This window comes from Nymphaea colorata, chromosome 6 (genome assembly GCF_008831285.2).
Source record: "Nymphaea colorata isolate Beijing-Zhang1983 chromosome 6, ASM883128v2, whole genome shotgun sequence".
In the NCBI taxonomy this organism is placed as follows: Eukaryota; Viridiplantae; Streptophyta; class Magnoliopsida; order Nymphaeales; family Nymphaeaceae; genus Nymphaea; species Nymphaea colorata.
Genome location: NC_045143.1, coordinates 4201844 through 4221463, shown reverse-complemented (window position 1 = coordinate 4221463; position 19620 = coordinate 4201844). Strand labels below are relative to the sequence as shown.

At 38.2% G+C, this 19620-nt stretch overlaps 1 protein-coding gene across 2 annotated transcripts; it reads right to left on the bottom strand.

Annotated features, from left to right (window-relative positions):
* Positions 1 to 1982: 1982 nt before the first annotated feature.
* LOC116255518 (laccase-14-like) lies at positions 1983 to 17181 on the bottom strand. 2 transcript variants are annotated; one of them, XR_004172885.2, is made up of 8 exons: positions 16970 to 17181; positions 16493 to 16644; positions 15968 to 16212; positions 14033 to 14161; positions 12246 to 13184; positions 11323 to 11572; positions 2938 to 3861; positions 1983 to 2852 (listed from the first exon to the last, which is right to left on the bottom strand). XR_004172885.2 is itself a non-coding variant. In XM_031631368.2 (7 exons), exons 1-6 carry the CDS (start codon positions 17078 to 17080, stop codon positions 11334 to 11336), a joined length of 1815 nt encoding a protein of 604 aa, XP_031487228.1. In that variant the 5' UTR covers positions 17081 to 17180; the 3' UTR covers positions 9052 to 9416; positions 11323 to 11333. The 2 variants fall into 2 exon arrangements, 1 of the variants encoding a protein (XP_031487228.1); XM_031631368.2 differs by lacking the exons at positions 1983 to 2852; positions 2938 to 3861 and adding an exon at positions 9052 to 9416 and having other exon boundaries at positions 16970 to 17180.
* Between the last annotated feature and the right edge of the window lie 2439 nt (positions 17182 to 19620).

Here is a 19620-nt window from a genome sequence, read left to right as displayed (position 1 = left end):
TTCCCCCGTCATAGCCGCCGGGCGTCCAATTGGCCGCCTTAGTTGCCGGTTCACCTAACAGCAACTGGGTTTCACCAACTAAGCACAAGATCATTTACCAAATATAAGGGGATTTTCAGTTTCTCATTCTGTCAGAGAAAGTTTGCTTATTCAATTAGGGAAGTAGTTACCTGCATCAGGGATTCAGGCGAACCGTGTTTCCAGTGCATTAGATGTGTTCTCCTAGCCCACTTTTGGAAGGTTCTTGGCCTATTCCCAAAAATATGTGTCATGCACATCAGGCTGAGTACAATGCACAGGTTTACGGGTTCATGCATATAGCTAGCTTTGGATTCATTCCCAAGGCTGTTTGATTTTTCTTAAATGAGCAACAGGATCCCCCTTCACACAAATTTCCATTTATAGAGTCCTGCTCCCCATTGGATTGATATTCTATTTGGTCTATGTGCTATTTTGTTGTAGTATAGGAGTTTATCGTTTATGTTGGAGACAGTAAAAAAGATAGAATATTGTAGAGGTGGATAACAAGTAATTGGAAGTATCTTAAATGCATGAGTAATTACGGCGATTGCATCAAATCTATCTCTCAACCGTTGTGCCTTCAACGGAGTTGTACTCAGGAAGAGGTAGAAAAAGAAGCGAGTGAGCAAATTTTAAAGCTGGAGATCAAATCGAAACACATACTTTCCATTAGAGGGAAATCGAGCAAAATTCAAGTAAAATCTAGTTTTTTACAATTCGAGTCTACCATCGACGGTCCATCGTGCGGAGCACGCATATCATCGACTATTCACGGTCTCCCGTGTCAGCGGCATTTCAGTCATTTAAAACAGAAAAAAATATAGGATAGTCTGACACCCATTTGAAAAATCATTCTTATAAGTTATTTTATCCTCCAGGTTTTACTAGAAAGATCCATCATGGTTCAAAAATGACTACTCCTCATGAAATCATCCAGCACTTGGTGTAAAGATTTCTCAATAATTTGCTAGAACAAAAATGCACCCTCTAGTCCCACCTAATATTCAACTGTGGAGTGGAAAGTCAGGTGGATTAAGCTTCTGACATTGGAGGGCCATGATCATCAACCAATAAGAAATTTCCAATTCAGTACGTTTAGAGTAGTCGTACCTAATTTTCAAAATGGGGAAGGAACCCTTTGATGTCCGTTCAATTATGAAGGGATTGGTGGTTGCATATTAGAATAGTGCCTTTATATTGCATATAATTTTAATCTGCAGTCAACCTATAGACCCCACTTATCCAAGAAAAGTGTTCCTAAGCATCCGTTAAAGTTGAACAACATTCGTGGTGTTCTATCAATTCGCGACTCAAAGTGCCTTTCAAACGTAAGCTCTTTTGATTGCATGAGACAGCCCAAGGAAAAGTAATGTCTGCAATTATTGGGCCTCCTGACCAAGCAAAGTTGGATAGGAGCCCGTATTATTCTGAGCTCAGTATATTGCTCATTTGACTGCAAGGGCAGGCGCCTTTTAACCAGCAAACATGTATATGCCAAAAATGGTTGGCCTTCATGTGGTGTTCTGTTCTTGAATTCCTTAGCACGCATTCTAGCTAAGAACTGGAATGAACCGAATATTACATTAGGAAATCAACTGCAGTAAACTTTGGTTTATCACTGAAATATTATGTAAACTGCAGCTATGTAATCTGACAAAGATTGACGACCAGTATATTGGAGCAGCCATCAAAATGGGTCATCGCAGCATATATCCTTCTCAGGCCAACGTAACAAGAGCATAGGCACAAGAAAGCTTTTCCTAGCACCATGTATTGGATTAGATCGCCAGTACATAAGCTGCCAATTGGGTATCACAATCTCCAAAACCTAGTTATTATATAAAACATTAACAAAGGAACAAACTGCTTTCTGAATTGGTCTAACTGTTGGAATTCAAGACTGTCTGCTTTAATTTTTACCTTTTAATCGGGTTAGAGATGCACCTGTCTGTCTACTCAGAGCGTGGTCCGTGGGGTCTGATCTATACTTAATAGGCTTTCATAATGCGAAAAATTTTGTATAGGTGTTTATGTAAGTTTACATTTTATGGTGTAGAGTCGGTATACAAAGATTTAGGGTCATTTTTTCAATTTGCTCTCTACTTCTAAGTACATAGCCTTCATGGTATCTTCATCGATATTACCTACCAAATAAAAGGCCTGCTCGAGAAAACTCCTAATTCCCATGTTTAAAGGGCACAATTAATTTTTTCTGGTACTCTAATCTTTTTGGGATATTAAAAAAAAAAAGCCGAATGCACCCATGGACGTAAGAGAACTTTGTCACTGAACCATGTAAAAAAACTTTGTGTGTCATTCTTCTTCCTTTCTATTCTGGTATCAATTTTACTACTTTCCTTTTTGGCTAGCACGTTGTATGCTATGATACCAGGGTGCGCCACGTTTGGCCTCGCACCCGTGTCGATGCGATGCGGGTGTGGGTGCGGGTACTGGTGCGCTTTCGGTGCGCACCCAAATAAGTCAAACAAGAGTCGGGTGCGGTCAGGCGCACCCGGTTAAAATCGTCTTTTTTTTATTCGCACCCTACTCCTGTTTGACATGAGTCGGGTGCGGTCAAATGTGCACCAGACTACTTTGGTCCAATTTTTAAGGTTTTTTTTTTATTTTTAAGTTTTTAAGAAAGCTCGCCCGCTCGCCTGCCTCTTCTTCTCCCCTTTTGTTCGACCTTCGTCTCTCTTCGACTCTCGTCCCTTCTTCTTCTTCCTCTATCTTCCATACGTCATATTGGGTGGAACTGGCCTCTCTGGTTGCTTCCTCCATCTTCCATACGTTGTATTGGGTGGAGCTGGCCTCTCTGGAGCAGCCTCTCTCTATGCAAAGAAAAGGCCATCCCTCGTCAATCCTTTGACAAAACGAGTGAGAGAGAGAGCAAGGGCAGGGAAGATCTTCACATACCTGCTGCAACCTGCTGTTTGAAGAGTTGAAAACTCCCGATCAGCTGCACTTCATTGCTGGTGGGGATAAAGGACAAAGAGAGAAGATAGCTAACGGCATGGATGGAGGAAAAAGGCGTGTTAGGGCATCGTGGGTGAGGGTTGGGAAAAGGTGGGGCACGAGGGAGCAGAGCACGGTCGATGGAATCTTGATTCCAGCATTTTCATTTCAGAATTGATCCACAATGCTACTTTTTGAAAACCAGAACCAATCAGTTTTACGCAACTACAGAGGAAGTCAATTCTAAATTGACCCATCATGATTTCAACCACTTGGGAGACAAATCCAAATACTTTGCTATCTTTCCACAATATTGGAGGAGCCATTTGTCAAGAATCTGTCTATGGATGACTTTTCTCATGTTTGAATGGTAGATGCAAATCACAACCACTAGTGTCTACTGAAGTCATAATGTCTCGTAAATTAATCAGACATAAAGGTTATAAAGGCAAGCAAGACTCATGAAGAGTAGAAGCCCACTGCTTTCAACTCTTAGGTTGCTTTTGATTTCTCATGGATCTCGGATCCAAGGAGAATCTCAACTCCATGATAGCTGAAATCAAATTGTCGATTTCAGCATCCACCCCTAATTTAGATTTCAGATCTACACTTTAATGTAAAAAGCATGGATTTGAAATTGGATAGGAGAGGAGGTCGGGCTTGAAAACTACAGATCTTAGATCACTGCGAAACTGAGATCCATGGCTATCAAACGTGACCTAATTAGGAATTCCGGAGGAACGTGGATCCCTCCATGGCCCTTCCTTTTGACACTTACTCACCATACTCCACCGTAAAATTTGAGTGAGTCACTGTCATGAATGCCCAAACTCTGACCAAGTATTTGATTGGATACTTAGGCGTACCTGTGCTTCATACAAGTACCTGTCCAACCGATTGAACGACTCATAAATACTCAGCATGTGTAAAGTAACTTACTAAATGCCAACAAACAGACAACTTTAAGTTGGTGGTTTTTTCTATTTTTAGTTGGCGATCTTTACACCACCAACTTTAGCACAATCGGATAGAGAATACACAAATACAATTATGTGGTAGTGCTCATAAGGAATTGTGTCTCACCTATCAGCCTTTAGGTCTCAACCCATCTATGTGGTTATGATTTTATCAAGACTCAAAAATTTGAGTTCCAGGATATGTAATGGCTCAATTTTTTGTCCGATTATGTTTTGCACCTTATCATTGCTCTTGCCTAGTACCACTGAGAATCATATCAATTTTGAGACAATATATATGCTCATGGATTTCTTGCTCAAGTTATTTCCTCCAGTGCTATTAGAGTGTGGGCCATTAAGTCATTCTAGTTGCTGTTGTATACCTTAGTTTATTATGTTAATCATTGGAAAATCAACCTAATCATTGAACCACACCTTGGGTGGAAGAGTCCCCTGGTTAGTACCATGAGTGGCAACTTGTGATGTATCGAGTGTTCAAAAATAAATTAATAAATCTTACCATTAGTTCCTAAATGGAGGAGTCTATGCTCGTACTAAGCCTCCTGGCTAAGATATATTGGCATATCTTATATAGAATAATCATAATTTATCAAACCAAACTTAATTGGGGTTCTATGCTCTTTTTTCAAATATATGCATAATAAATGTATATGACCCTAGAAAATGCTAGATATTTATTTATGATGAATGCATGCGTGTCTTCCATTCACTCCTTGATCAATTCAATAACCTTACATTCCACATTCCTCATTTAAATCTTTGTCTTCTTTGATCATCTCTATGTAGTTTTTAACTTGATCACGTCATAAACCCATTGATTTTTCAAATTCTATCATTCGGCAAGTCTATTTTTTAAAAAATTGCTTCAAAATCTACATCATACCTTTTGAATCTCTCATTTATTCATTTGTCCAATGTTCTATTATTAAACATGATTACCAACTTTGTTTGACTCAGATCATGCATTTTTTCTTATTTATATTTAGCCAAATAATTTTCTAGTTTCAATACACATGATGTGTCTTTCTTCCTATTTTACTACTTTTTTTATTTTATTAGGACACCAGTTATTTCGAGTTGATTGCCAACATTTCGTTTACTTCATTTTTCAATCATTAGACATGTGATTTTAACTTATTCATTCACTCATGTTGAGTCTATATGAATCAAACAACATGTATGCTTGAGATTTAATCATTTCAAAATAAATTCACAAATAATAGATCACTCATAATTTTCTTTATTTTGTTATATTATCTTTGGAATGATATCAACTTCGTTATCTATTGATCGTATTCTTATAACGAATTTCTTTCCTACAAGCTTTGTCTCAATTGCTTGTCATTAAAAACACATCAAAAATTCTTTTAGACCCCATAACAAATTTCTTGCACCCTCTTTTTTCTATTGGCAAAAAATATATCAACTTTCCACACTTCTTTTATTGAGGCTTTTTCCATTATTTCCTTCACCTCAATCTCAATCCCAGATATCAACCATTTATCTTTTACCTAGTACATGGCATATTTTGTTTTGAATCATATCCTATCGCTTACATGACAATTCCCAACACTATGGCATTTTTTATGGATATTTTGAGGCATTTTTTAAATTATTTTACGACATTTTTTTTTTACAAAATCATCATTGTCCGTCAAGAAAAGGGTCATATCCCAATTAAAATTCAGTTGCTAAGCTAAAGATTTCATCAATCACAGTCCGGCTTCTACCTTCAAGGCATTTCAAAGCTAGCTCAACCATGTCACTAGACAAGGGAAACTGATGGAACATGCGCAACTTGGTCATTTGGCCAAGGGCTTCTCAAAGTAAGCTCAACCCAAGTGCTAGTTTGGGGAATTTTACTAAGCAAGTTCAAAATCTAGTCGTTGCCGAAAACAAAAACTTCACCATAAGGCACTCAAGGTGATAGCAAGTCTTCTTGTCTCAAACAATGTAAGAGCAATAGGGTCTCACTCCCAGTTTCAACAAAGGTATTTGAGATGATGAGGGTTCATTCCCGGCATTACCATTTATTATCGAGCAACCCATTCAAAAAAAAGTAAAACCTGAAATTAAGGACAAAAGAGCAACTCACACAAAGTAAGTGGTTAAACCTGTAATGCAAGCCAAAGCAACCTATGCACGTAAGGGCTAGACTCAACACAAGCCAAGAGCAACCCATGCAGGTAAGAGGTTAAACTTGCAATGCAAGCCAAAACAATCCATTCAGATGGGCTAAACCTGAATTCAATTTCAGCAAACTCATGCAGGCAAGGGGTTAAACATGCAATATAAGCTCAAACAATTCATTCGGGCGAGGGGTTAAACCTGAAATGCAGTTCCGACAATTCAACCTTTTTAGCCAAAATTTCCAAAATTTATGGTGTTTACCTTTGCAATTAAGCACGACAAATTTCGGCTTAGTAACAAAGAAGGGCATATGTTATCACCCCAAATTTTTCAAAGAGAAAGTAAATTTCATTTTCAATCAAATCTCAATTATTTTATTTGGATTTCATTCATGTGACCTAAGCCAAATCTTAAACCCAAAACAAATTCGTGACTATTCAATCCAAAATATATTTATAAACTTTTATCTGAACATGAACACAAAATTCAAATTCAAAACCCAAATTTAAACTCAAGATTCAAATCCAAAATTCAATTCTCAGATCCAAAACAATAGTCTAAATCCAAATCGAGCATTTCAAACTCAAAATGCAAAGATGAGATCAAAATGACAAAATTTGATGCTATTGAGCGCACTCATAGACGGACCTTCCTTTATTTTATGTTTCGTCCTAGCACCAAAATATAATTTTGAGCTTAAACCGCTCACTAGAACGCTTCATCTTGCAATTGAACCCAATCTGAATTTAAAACATGGTCGAAGTCACTCAAAATGAAGTTGGCTCCCCATTTGTAACAAAAGCCATTTTTAAACACATTTAGAAAAAAAAAATTGCTTTATGCACCTTATCAAACAGACTTTTTTATTTTATTTCACTTTACTTATTGATTTTACTTTTTTTGAAAAAAAAAAAGAGAGAGAGAGGTGATGCATGGGCACTCACACGACGGCGCACGATAGCAGCCACCAGGACAAGGCTTGTGCGTGGTGCAGGCCCTATTTTGGGTCAAAAACCACCTCTTGGTGGTAGTTTTGGTTTTTTTTGGTAGGCATTAGCTCTGCCCACACCTCAAATGGATGTTTGAAGGGTTGATGACAATTCCACTTGGTCAAAATCTATTTTAAAAAAATAAAATTATTCAAAAATACTTAAAATTCGTATGAAAATCTAGTCAAATTTTAGAGAATTCAAATTTTAAGTTTTGGCTCCAAAACTTCCTATAAATACCCCTACAATTCTCTCTCTTGAACATGAGCTAGTCCTTGAGAACTTTTAATTCTTTCTCACTTGAAGTTTTAGAGTTTTTTCTCTTCATTTCTCTCTTCTTCTTCTTTTCCAACTTTGAGAGCAAGCTTCTCCGAGCTCAAACGTTTCAAGTGATCTTGAAGGGATCTCTTGGGACGATATTCTCACCATCTTGAAGTTTTATCCTAGGCTACCATAAGATCATTTAAAGGAAGAGACTCATTTTTAATATTGTCCATATTTAGGGTATGTAATCTTCCTCTTCTTTTCATTTTTCTCATTTCCTCTTGCCACCTCCACATGGCCATGCAAAAAGCTTAAATGATTTCCTAAATGAAATGGAGAGCTACATTTTGTGTGCACCAATAGTGTGGTCAAGGTGAAATAAATTCTATTTCTTCATTTATTTTCAAAAATATGCTTATTATATTGCTTACTCATATAATAAGGAGTATTCTGGTCATTATATCTTTGGTGCTTACTCATTCTATTTCTTCATTTATTCTTATTACTCTCATATTAAAATCTTTCATCTTTTTCATTCTTTCAAATATTTTTCTCCTATGATTTAAGGTCTTAATTTTTTTGCCCTTTTCACAACCTTTTTTTTTTTGTTCCTACAAGACGCTTCTCTTTCTTACTGCATAGGAGTATTCTGGTCATTATATCTTTGGTGAGGTGCATATTACTAGCTTTAAAAAAAAAGATCGGATAGTAATATTTCTACTAACCAAGTGAAGCGAGCTTACATGTACAAACCTTGTGCACTTATTTTGGAGCAAGTGAAAAATGACCACAGCAGCTTTAGTTTTTCAAACGAAAAGTTTTCCAAGGTGGAAAATAGTTTTGTCGAAGTAAAAGCAAAACAAAATGTGAAAAGTAAAAAAGATAAAATATCTAAGATGACCATTTTTTTTATGCATGTGGTTAGTGGGGTGGAGTGCATGCAGTGAATGGTGCATGCCACATGGCCTAACAACCAAGGATGTCAAAAATCTTTTGAGTGCTTGGTGAGGTGGGGTGCACATGCCACATATTCTAACAAATATTCTAACAACTAAGGATGTCAAAAGTCTTCTGACAGGAAAAAAATTTGCAAATAACTATATGGACTCATTAATGCATAAACATACAATTTAGGTGAGAATGTGGCGGCAATTGCCCACACAAGTTGGCATGTAGCTACGCTATTGCAGATTCCTTTTAGCTGCAAACACCGAAGCATGTTATATATGTTGTGCCATGTATGAATTTTTCATGTGTCATTTTAATAACAACAAAAAATGTCTATGATTAATAGAAAAAATATTGTAAAGAAAAAAAAACAACTGCACAAAAACAAGATTTTTAGATTTGATAGAGACAAAACTTGTCAGCTTATATATGCATACTATTATGACTAATATACTTTTCAAAATTGCAAAAAAAAATTCCTCTTTTTTCCTTCACTTACAGCTCTATCTCATGCCTTTGTTATTATCTCATATATGTTATTTTATATATTTGTTGTTTTCTCATACTTATTATTATCTTATACCCCATTTCATACTTATTATTATCTTATACCCCGGCCAATATATGATACTAATTACTATCATTATCTCAAACGGGTATGAGATAATGATAGACAGTTCAATGTTTGGATATTAAAGTAAATATATATATTGATGGTGAAAAGCAACATGAAATGGACACCCGGCCCTTGTTTTTATGGAAGCATAAAGAAAAAGTCAAAAGTTTCCTTCAAATATATAAGAAAAACACTCGAAGAGGAGAAGAAAAGAAATAAAACACTTGAAGAGAATAAAAGAAATGCAGTTTCTTGGAACTATTTCGTTCTTGAGAGCTTCAAAGCTATCACGCGGACACATCCCCTTCGTCCTCATGGACATCGACGGCCGGCAGCTGCAGGCCGTCGTCAATTAGTTACTGTTCTTGTCTCGAGTAATGAGGAAGCGTCGGACCCAGCGGATTCTCCAGTCCCGTTAGAGAGACAGATCCATTCATGGACCGTCTGTTACTATTAACACCGCCGTCATCCCCAATGAAAATGGCGTTCCAAAGTGGCAGTGAAGAAGCCACACGCCTGCATTGTCACATGTGCAGCTAAATCAGTCTGTTATATGCGAGTCTTTTGCTGTTTATAAAAATTGGTTGTTTCATCAAAGATGATACGTAGTCATCCCTTAAATAGGTTTCTTATGCTGATTTTACAGAATTTTAAGGAAGCCACTCAAACTTTTGGTATGTTTATATGGAACTGCCGATCATTTAGGCACAACTGCTTAAGTTTATAAAATAATCGACAAAGATAGTCTTAATAGATGGAAACATGAAAAAATGTTTAAATAAGTTTAAAAAAAGCACGTCTTGCCTACCCATACTGAAAATTATATGTCTAAGTAAAATCCATTAAGTTAAAAGGCCGGTGTATCATATCTTACCCAACTCCTAAATTAACCCAAGATATAAGACACAAAAGGGAATTTGGTGTGAGGGGAAAGGGCGGATCCTTCTAGTCTTCTTCAGAAGTGGGTTCATTACTCAACCTATTTAAATAATTAACCTATTTCATTATCTTTTGTTTTCATGCATTGCCGACGGACAAGCTTTCTCAACAAAATGATTGAGCCAAACAGCCTAAGGATGGTAGCTTGATTAATTCAAAAAATATTTATTGGATTTCCTCTGACTCCTGTCCTTAATTTCTATCTCATAAATCCAACTCAAAGACACTCATCTTCTAGTTGTCGTAAATAGTTTTCCGAGTTGGAATTGTCTTCGTGATGAATGGGAACCGATGGCCTAATTAAGATGGCTGGTATGGTTCGGTTGATTGTTTTTTGCTTCCCTTGTTTTGTTGGGCTCTACACAAAGCCTTCCTCCCAGGAGGATTTACATGCATCTTCTAGTTCTACTTCCTTAATGTTCAATCATGGAAATTATGGTGGCCACTAATGGCCACTAGCTTCCAATAGTATTCAAGGGTCGGCTTAAGTTCATCCAAAAAAGATCTGAAACTCAATACATTTAGCGGCAGCATTACTTAACTTTCAAACTGGGGGAGCAATCAGTGGCGGAGTCAGAAATGTCTAGTTAAAGGTACTTTAAGTTTAAATTTCAAATTTTTGAGGGGCGCTCGTATGTAAAAAAACTGAAAATTATAGAAGTTTTTATATGTACATAAAATAAATTTTGTGGCCTGCGTAACATGGCTCTGCCACTCGAAGGATTTTTTTTTTTTTCCTTTAAACATATGTGAAATGATCTCCTTGGCCTAAGTTCAGTCAAGAGCGTCTCGATGATCTTCCATGTGTTGTTTTGGCTTTGCAATACCATTGTGATTTTGGAAATGGTTATATGCACATCCCTACGCAAAAATATAAAAAAAATACGTGTAGGGATATATAATGACCAAAAAACCTTTGACTAAAAAGGGTAAAAAAGGTTATGAAAAAGTTAATTAAAAGTTTAAAAAGTAAAATTTCTTATATAAAAAATAAAAATAATTTATCATACCTATTGTTTCATGCATTTATCATTATCTCATATATATCATTATCTCATATCACTTATTGTCGTTATCTCAGAGGTTATGGGCATGAAATAATGATACGGAAATAAGATAATAGGTAATACGGGAATAAGATAATAGGTAGGGAACAAGATAATAGGTAATACGGGAATAAGATAATAGGTAGGGAACAAGATAATAGGTACACTATAATGAAATAATGATAGAGATATGAAATAATGATGAGGTTAAGAATGCAGGTGTAGAATATTATGACATGACATGAAAGTAAATATATATATATTGATAGAAGGGTCTATCGTCAACTTACACACGTTGTGCACTTGGCATATAACACTCATTTTAGGCATGAAATTACTCTTTGAAAAATCCAAAAATACCCTTAAATAAATATAAAAATTTACTTGAAGAAAAGACAGAAAATGGAGGTTGTAAGTAATATTTCCTCAGCACTTACCATTAAAGCTATCACGCAGACACATCTACACCGTCCTCATTGACGTTGACGGCCGGCATCAGGCCGTCTTCCAGCGGCTCGTTGCTCTTGTGATCTCGAGTAACGTGGACAGTTCGGTCTGAACAGTTGGGCATGCCGGTTGGGGGAGGCAGCATACTTGTTTCAGGATTCGGGCCGTCGGTCACTATTAACACCGTCGTCATCCCCCAAGTAAAATGGCGTTCCAAGTGGCAGTGAAGAAACCACACACCTGCATTGCCACTTGTCCCGATAAGTCAGTCCGCTATATTCAATTGTGGCGTGTTATCATATTCAATTGTGTTCCATATGTTTTTTGTAAGAAGATTTTACAGAAGAAAAGCACATCTTATTTTGCGCATACTAAGAACGATATATTTAAGTAAAAGACAATTTCCATAATCTACTCTTTCTTTTGGCTACTCCTTCTATGATTTTGTCTCTCTCAAGTGCAATGGTAAAACACAAAAGACCAAGAGGATTGCAGAAAGGATGAGAGAGAGAGAGCCTGGCAGGACCTTCTCAAGAAATTGACTAAGCCACAGTCTCAAGAAATTGACTCCTATCCATGCTTTCTTTCCATTCAATCAAGTGGAAAATGAATATGTTGTGATCCCGAGGCAATACTGCTGCGTTCTTGGATCCAAACCAATGTTATGGCAATCTTCTAGATGTTTCTTTGGGCTACAAGAAATGCCTAGCTACCAGTCAAAGAATAAGGTCCATTTATTTTGTTCGGAAAGCTTTAATTTTATCATTCACTTCATCAAATTAACTATAAGTATCCACTTTCGGAGTTAGTTAATTAAACCTCGTTACCGAGGAGAAGCCGGAAAAGAAGATATGAAGGCATTCGTATCGGAAAAACCCAACAGGAAGCTAAGCAGGAAAGTAAAGTTACTTACCGGGGTTATCCGCTCTGAAACGGAGAGCAGCCCATCCGCCGAAGGGGACGTCGATCGTGTTCAGCTTTGGAGGATCGACCAAGTTGAAATTGTGCGGATCATTCACGGGATCAAAGTTGCCGAAGCCTTGTCCAACCGCACAGAAGTGATACCCATGCAGATGGGTTGGATGATAATCCCCCGACAGCAACATCGTGCTCTGCAGAACCAGCTCCACCGACGCATTATACTTCACCACCAACGCCCTCGTCCCATACACCGGTACTAACAGATCATTCGAATACGTGTCCGCCGTGAAATTGAACATATACGGCGGGAACGCCGGAAAGTCGGTCGTGTACACGTTCTTGATGCTTTCGTAGTAGGCGGAGAGTATGTCCATCCGGGGGTTGAGGAAAGAGATGTTGTTCATACTGGCAGCCAGTTTATAGCCCTCGGAGCAGGCACTGGTGTTGCACTGTTCTTCGTTCAAGGACATGGTGATGACTAGCCTGGTGTCGATCTCCATGGGAACATCAACGGGGTGCTCTTCCGATGCCAGGCTTCTCAACCACTCGCTGAATTCATACACAGCAGCTGTGTCGGTGTTGGATGGAAGATATGGTAAGGGTGGTGATGAGGCTAGCGAGGAGTTGTAGCCCCTGTACTCTACTATGGCTGTTGTTTTATTGGCATCATGAGTTGACTTTATAATTTTGTAGGTATCGGTGGCCATATAATAGAGACCTTGTGATTGATTTGCCGTCACAAGGATATCTATTGTCTGCCCTACGTTTAGCAGGACAAATTCTCTCTCAAACGGCTTAAGGTAGGCTCCGTCTCGACCAACAACTCTGAGTGTGTGATTCGCTATGCCGATGAACATCCCGAAGCTCATTACTGCGTTGACAACGCGGAACAGATACGTCTTGCCATACTCAACCACAAACCGGCTTGTCCCTGCATCATCAAAAACCAAATGAAAACGATTTCAATTTCATTTCGTTCGGAAATTGTTGATTATTGGTTTGTCATTTCAAACAGCTGCCACCAAAACTAGTGTGCATGCAACAAAAATACAGTAAAAATGGGATTGGGGTATTTTACAATTTTTTTTATAAATAAATGTACATTTTAAATTCTTTATATTTTTTCATAATCCCTTTTTTGTCTTTTTGGAAAGTTTTTTTTCATATTTAATCAAGGTATTTTGGAGATTACACACCTTTGTGCACAATTTTTTGTGCATGGGGGCGTGCACACAACTAGTTTTGCAAACAGGCTCTCCTATACCATATTTAGTGGGAATACTTTTGGCCGTTGATTCCAATCAATCCACAGGATAGAAATTAAGTTGTAAACATATGAGGTGACCTATTATCATTTGAAGAGGTTGAAATCTCATTCAAGGGATAAGAGAGATTAAAAAAGGAAACACGTGTGTTTATTCATTTGAGGTGCATTCGGACTTGGAAAAAAAAAAACAACAACAACAACTTGTCTTTCATATTAATTGGCAACTTAATCAAAGGTCTCGCATGTGAGACTGGGTATGATACATTTATATTTGTTTGTTTATTTATTTATTTACAGGGAGAGAGAGACACGATCAACTCTTTCTCTCCTTTCATTTTCTCTCCCCGCTCCCCCAAAGTACGTGCTCTTTTCATCAATTAATCCTAAAAGTCTCAGAAAATCTGATTTACGTGTCTGTTTTTCATGTCTCATAAAATGTCTGGCAAGTTAGATCGAGCAGCGAATGCTGGGAATTTGTTAATTACAAAGAGATGGCAGAAACTATTTCTTACCTGATTGTGAGCATTCATACAGATCACCCGGTTGCCCATTTATGGTATATCCTTTTGATACGTTGAAATCCTTCCCGCTCGTCACCCCTTCCACAAACACGTCCATTATATCACTGTTCCACCATTCACCTAATTCATTTGTACAAAAGTAAAAATTGCATGCTTTCATCAGTCAGCCAAACGCTCATATAAGTATAAAAACTAGTAAGTAATAGATTTAAGTGGTAATTATTTTGCGTGAAGATGAAGTTAGAGATGCAAATGACTTGGCTCATTTACCTGACTACTGGTTTGATTTGAAATCCACATGGTTGCATCTGGTAAAAGGTCCAGATCATCTGGTTACTTTTCCTAGAATTTCATGGATGAATGTGGATCTGAATTCGAGTCCAAATATCCAACTGGTTTGGATAATGATCCGATCCGATGTCATTACACATACATGTTTGTTCTTATGCTAAGCAAATCTTGGTTTCCATGGCATGAACTGAACCTGATCGCAGATAATTTGAGTAGGACGACTTCATTAAAGACGGGATCTGATACAGATTATATCCCGACTCCCGGGTAAGCCACGGTGACCCTTCAGCACCAACCTGTCTTAAACAGGCACACTACAAATTAAGTAAGTTGGCGTCTCACAACTGGGGAGCCTATTTAATAAGGCCTGGCCCACTGTCTCAAGATTTGAGGACAATACCGATCCTCCACCTCCAGTCTTAAATCAGATCTTCTCTCAATGCAAAAAAGTAAACAACGATAAATGTGGATCTTAGGTGCGACTAGAGATGTACATCAGCCAACTGAGCTTGTGCGGTATGAGCTTGGATAAAATTTGAGTCAAGCTTGGTAAGGTGGGGTTAAAACTCGATTAGGTTAGACAAAATCCAGCTCAAGCTTATGCTCCTATCCTCTAAAATTAATTATCTTTCTTGTGTAACATCGACATGCTTATTCACTCAATCACTCTGGGAATTCTTAAATATAGAACGTTGAAAATGCAACCTCTTGCTTCAATGTACATATCACCTTCAAAATGCTTAGCGATGGCAATATCAGAACCGTCTCTAAATGACAGTCCATTTTTCTTCCAAGAAACGAGAAAAGAAAAGCATAGAGAAGCCCACCAAATGATAACGGGCCCTGCACATCATGTTCCTACATTACTGCTTGTAATCTCAAGCTCAGAGCTCCAAAAATACAACTGTCATAATTACAACCAGCCTCCTAACTAAACTACGAAGAACCTGATTTGAAATAGATAATGTAGATGCACAAATTAAACAATAAAAACGAGGAAGTGCGAAAGGTTGAAAGCTGCAACCTGCAAGCAGATGATGGTTGGCAGATTGGAGACTTCGACGAGTCATGAGAATGAGGGAAGCAGAAACAAAAGAATTGGAAAATAAAACTGTCGAACGCTTAAAGAAATAAAGAAGAAGAAGAGCGAGAGATAAGCTGTGCAATGCCAGCGGCAGGTGGTCGGCAGTGTCAGAGCAGAAGAACAGGAGTAGAGCCAGGTGTGAGGCATCTTGTAGGCAATTGCACACACAGACGCATAAAAAAATACTCATTTTACATTGATACCTTATATTGATGCTCCTTTTTAAAATTTATTACTATTTCTCCTTAACCAGAAATTAATGGCTTTTTTGATGGAGAAGAGGTTGCGTGCACCTCTTATGTACAGAGTAAAAGAATGGGAATGTTTTTGTAATTTTCAGAGGAGTCAAGTTTCTGTAGCTCTAACTCAACTAGGTTAAAAGCTGAAGTTAAAATTTGAGCTTGAGCTTTACTAATTTATCAAACAAACTAACAAGGTGGAGTTGAGCACGCGTTGGTTCCACTGCTTGTTCATTCATAGGTTTAACCTTTTAAACTATATATATATATAGAGAGAGAGAGAGATAGAGAGAGAGAGAGAGAAACATTTACCTATAACAACCACGTATTCATTGTCTGGCTTTGGGAAAGGGTAAGTGGCTCCCATCTTAGGGTAAACGACAATGGCACCATAAACGGTGGCGCGAGTCCATTCACTGTGAGCATGATACCAAATGGTGCCTTCCTCAGTTGTGAAGAGAAGAGTGTAGGTGAAATTCTTTCCCGGTGGAACACCACACATGGTTACAAACTCCGTCCCGTCCGACCATGGGTTCCTAGGCTGCTTCAATCCATGCCTACAATTTCACATCAAGTTTCCAGTATCCCATCAAATCATATATCACCACTGAATTTCCATATGTTTTCATCCCCACTTCACAGATCTAAACATGCACGCACAGCTGCACACACACACATCTAAGTAAAACTGCACATCCACACATGCACATGTGCTTGCTTGCATGCTTGCATGCTTGATGCTCCACTCATATATATATATATAAAGAGAGAGAGAGAGAGAGAGAGAAAGCGAGAGAGAGAGACAGAGGTGTAAGGGTATTTATGCAGTAAGGGTACCAGTGAATGGTGACGGAGTAGTTGGCATGGTTATAGGAGTTGATGATGACAGTGTCACCCCTGTGAACGTATAAGGTCGGCCCTGGTAACTGCCCATTGATCGTCAGGATGTCGTTGCTGCGACAGAGCCTTGTATATGAAGTTGGAGCCACCTGCAGCCACAGCAGAACCTCCGTCACCGTCACTGTGGAATGCCATCTCAGATCACCTCAAGATGTGGAGTTATTATCTTTTGGCAAAGGCAAGAGTTTCTCAGTCTTTCACCAATAAAGCAAGTCTTCCACCAATAAAGCAAGTCGTAGAGTTTTCCATGTTGAAAGTCTAGAATGAACTCTCTTCAATAAAGAATAAGAAAGAAGCAAAATAACTTTCAATTTAAGGGTGATAGCACCATAAATTTACTAATAGGATTCCTTCAAACAAGAAGTTAGCTCTTGTAGAAAAATAATGGGTGATCATGTCTTTGCAGGAACTTACAACCCACTCGTGGTAGTGAACTTCGGCAACCGCCTGGTGGAAAAGCAAGAAGGAAAGAAAAAGCAAGAGGACTTGCAGTCGCAGCAGTGCCGGTTGCCGCTCCATAGCCATCGTCGGCGCCTTTGTCTTTGAAATGCCTGATGGCAAGGGAAGCCTTAATATAGACACAATCGTTTATGGAATTTAGCTGCTGGATGAATGTAGCTTTTGGAGCCACTATTCTTTTTTGCAATGTGAGACAATCCCTCTTTCCCCTGTCATAGTCGCCGGACGTCCAAGTGGCTGCATTAGTTGCCGGTTCACCTAACAGAAACTTGGTTTCACCAACTACAAGAGCATTTCATCAAATATAAGGATTTTTCGTTTCTCCTTCTCTCATTCTGTCAAAGAATGTTTACTTATTCAATTAGGGACATAGTAACCTACATCAGGTGCACTGTGCACAGTTCACGGTGCATGACATGTGTTCTCCTAGCCTACTTTTGAAAGGTTCTTAGCCTACTCCCAGAAATACCTGTCGTGCACATAAGCCTTGGCACAATGCACTGGTGTACGTGTTTACGCATGTACCTAGTTTCGGATTCATTCCCGAAGCTGCATCTGTTTGATTTTGCTTAAATGAGCAACAAGATCCCCCTTTCCACAAATTTCCATTTGGGAGATTAACTTGCAGATCCTAAGACTCTCTGTCAGTCCTTGTACCATCCTCGGTCCTTTCTCTTTTATGGAGTCCTCCTCCCCATTGGGTTGATATGCTATTGGGTCTATGTGCTATTTTGTTAGTATACTTGGAGTTTATTGGTTATGCTGGAGAAAGTAAAAAAGATAGAAGATTGTAGAGATGGATAACAAGTAATTGGAAGTATCTTAAATGCATGAGTAATTACGGTGATTGCATCAAATCTATGTCTCAACCGTTGTGCCTTCAACGGAGTTGTACTCAGGAAGAGGAAGAAAAAGAAGCGAATGAGCAAATTTTAAAGCTGAAGATCAAATCGAAACACATACTTTCCATTAGAGGGAAATCGAGCAAAATTCAAGTAAAATCTAGCTTTTGACAATTCGAGTCTCCCATCGATGGTCGATCGTGCGGAGGACGCATATCATCGACTATTCACGGTCTCTCATGTCAACGGCATTCCAGTCATTTAAAACAGAAATAAATATAAGAGACGTAAAAAACGGATAGTCTGACACCCCATTTGAAAAATCATTCTTATAAGTTATTTTATCCTCCATGTTTTACTAGAAAGATCCATCATGGTTCGAAAATGACTACTCATCATGAAATCATCCAGCACGTGGTGTAAAGATTTCCCAATAATTTGCTAGAACAAAAATGCATCCTCTAGTCCTACCTAATATTCAACTGTGGAGTGGAAAGTCAGGTGGATTAAGCTTCTAACATTGGAGGGCCATGATCATCAACCAATAAGAAATTTCCAATTCAGTACGTCTAGATTAGTCGTACCTAAATTTCAAAATGGGGAAGGAACCCTTTGGTGTCCGTTCAATTGTGAAGGGATTGGTGGTTTCATATTAGAATAGTGCATTTGCATTGTATATAATTTTATTCTGCACTTAACCTATGGACCCCACTTATTCAAGAAAAGTGTTACTAAGCATCCGTTAAAGTTGAACCACATTCATGGTGTTCTATGAATTTGCTAGTCAAAGTGTCTTTCAAACACAAGGCTTTTTTATTGCATGAGACAGCCCGATGAAATGCAATGTCGGCAATTATTGGGTTTCCTGACCATCTAAGTCACGTGGGTACTTCAGTAAGATCCACGTACTCGTGTCGCCGTACTCGTACCCAAAATAGGTACTTTGACACTTGGGTTCCTATAGATCCAAACTGCTTAATTTTACTTTGATTTAATTTTTTCCACCTTACTTTTTATTCTATTTTTTTGATGTGTAAATTCGATTGATGTTCAAATTTGACTAGGGGGTTGCTTGGTTGTCCATATGTTTAAAGTTTTCCATAGGTTTCTTAAACACACTACTGCAAGAGCCGTTGATATATATTTTCTATGTTATTTATTTGTTTATGTTGATGTATATTTTTTATTTTGATACATATTTTCTAAGTATTTCTTATTATTTATATATATATATACACGGTCGTACCTCTGCACCCAAGTTTTTTAAAAATGATTAGTACCGAACCCGTACATATGTGACATAGCTGACCATGCAAAGTTGGATAGGAACCAGTATTATTCTGAGCTCAGTATACTGCTTATTTGACTACAATGGCAGACACTTTTAACCAGCAAACGTTTACATGCCAAAAATGGTTCGCCTTTATGTGGTGTTCTGTTCTTGAATTCCGTAGCACGCACTCTAGCTAAGAACTGGAATGAACCGAGCTCTCAGATTAAGAAGTCAACGGCAGTATCCGCATGGAGGTGGTGAAGGGAGGGTCCCGATTGGTAAAAGAAAGCCCACAACTCCTTGGAGTAGGAAAAGGAATAAATATAATTTTGGTTTATCACTGAAATATTATGTAAACTGGAGCTATATAATCTGACATAGATTGACGACCAGTATAATGGACCATACCGTCTTGGAGCAGCCACCAAAATGGGTCATGGCAGCGTATGTCCTTCTCAGGCCAACGTAACAAGACCATATATGCACAAGAA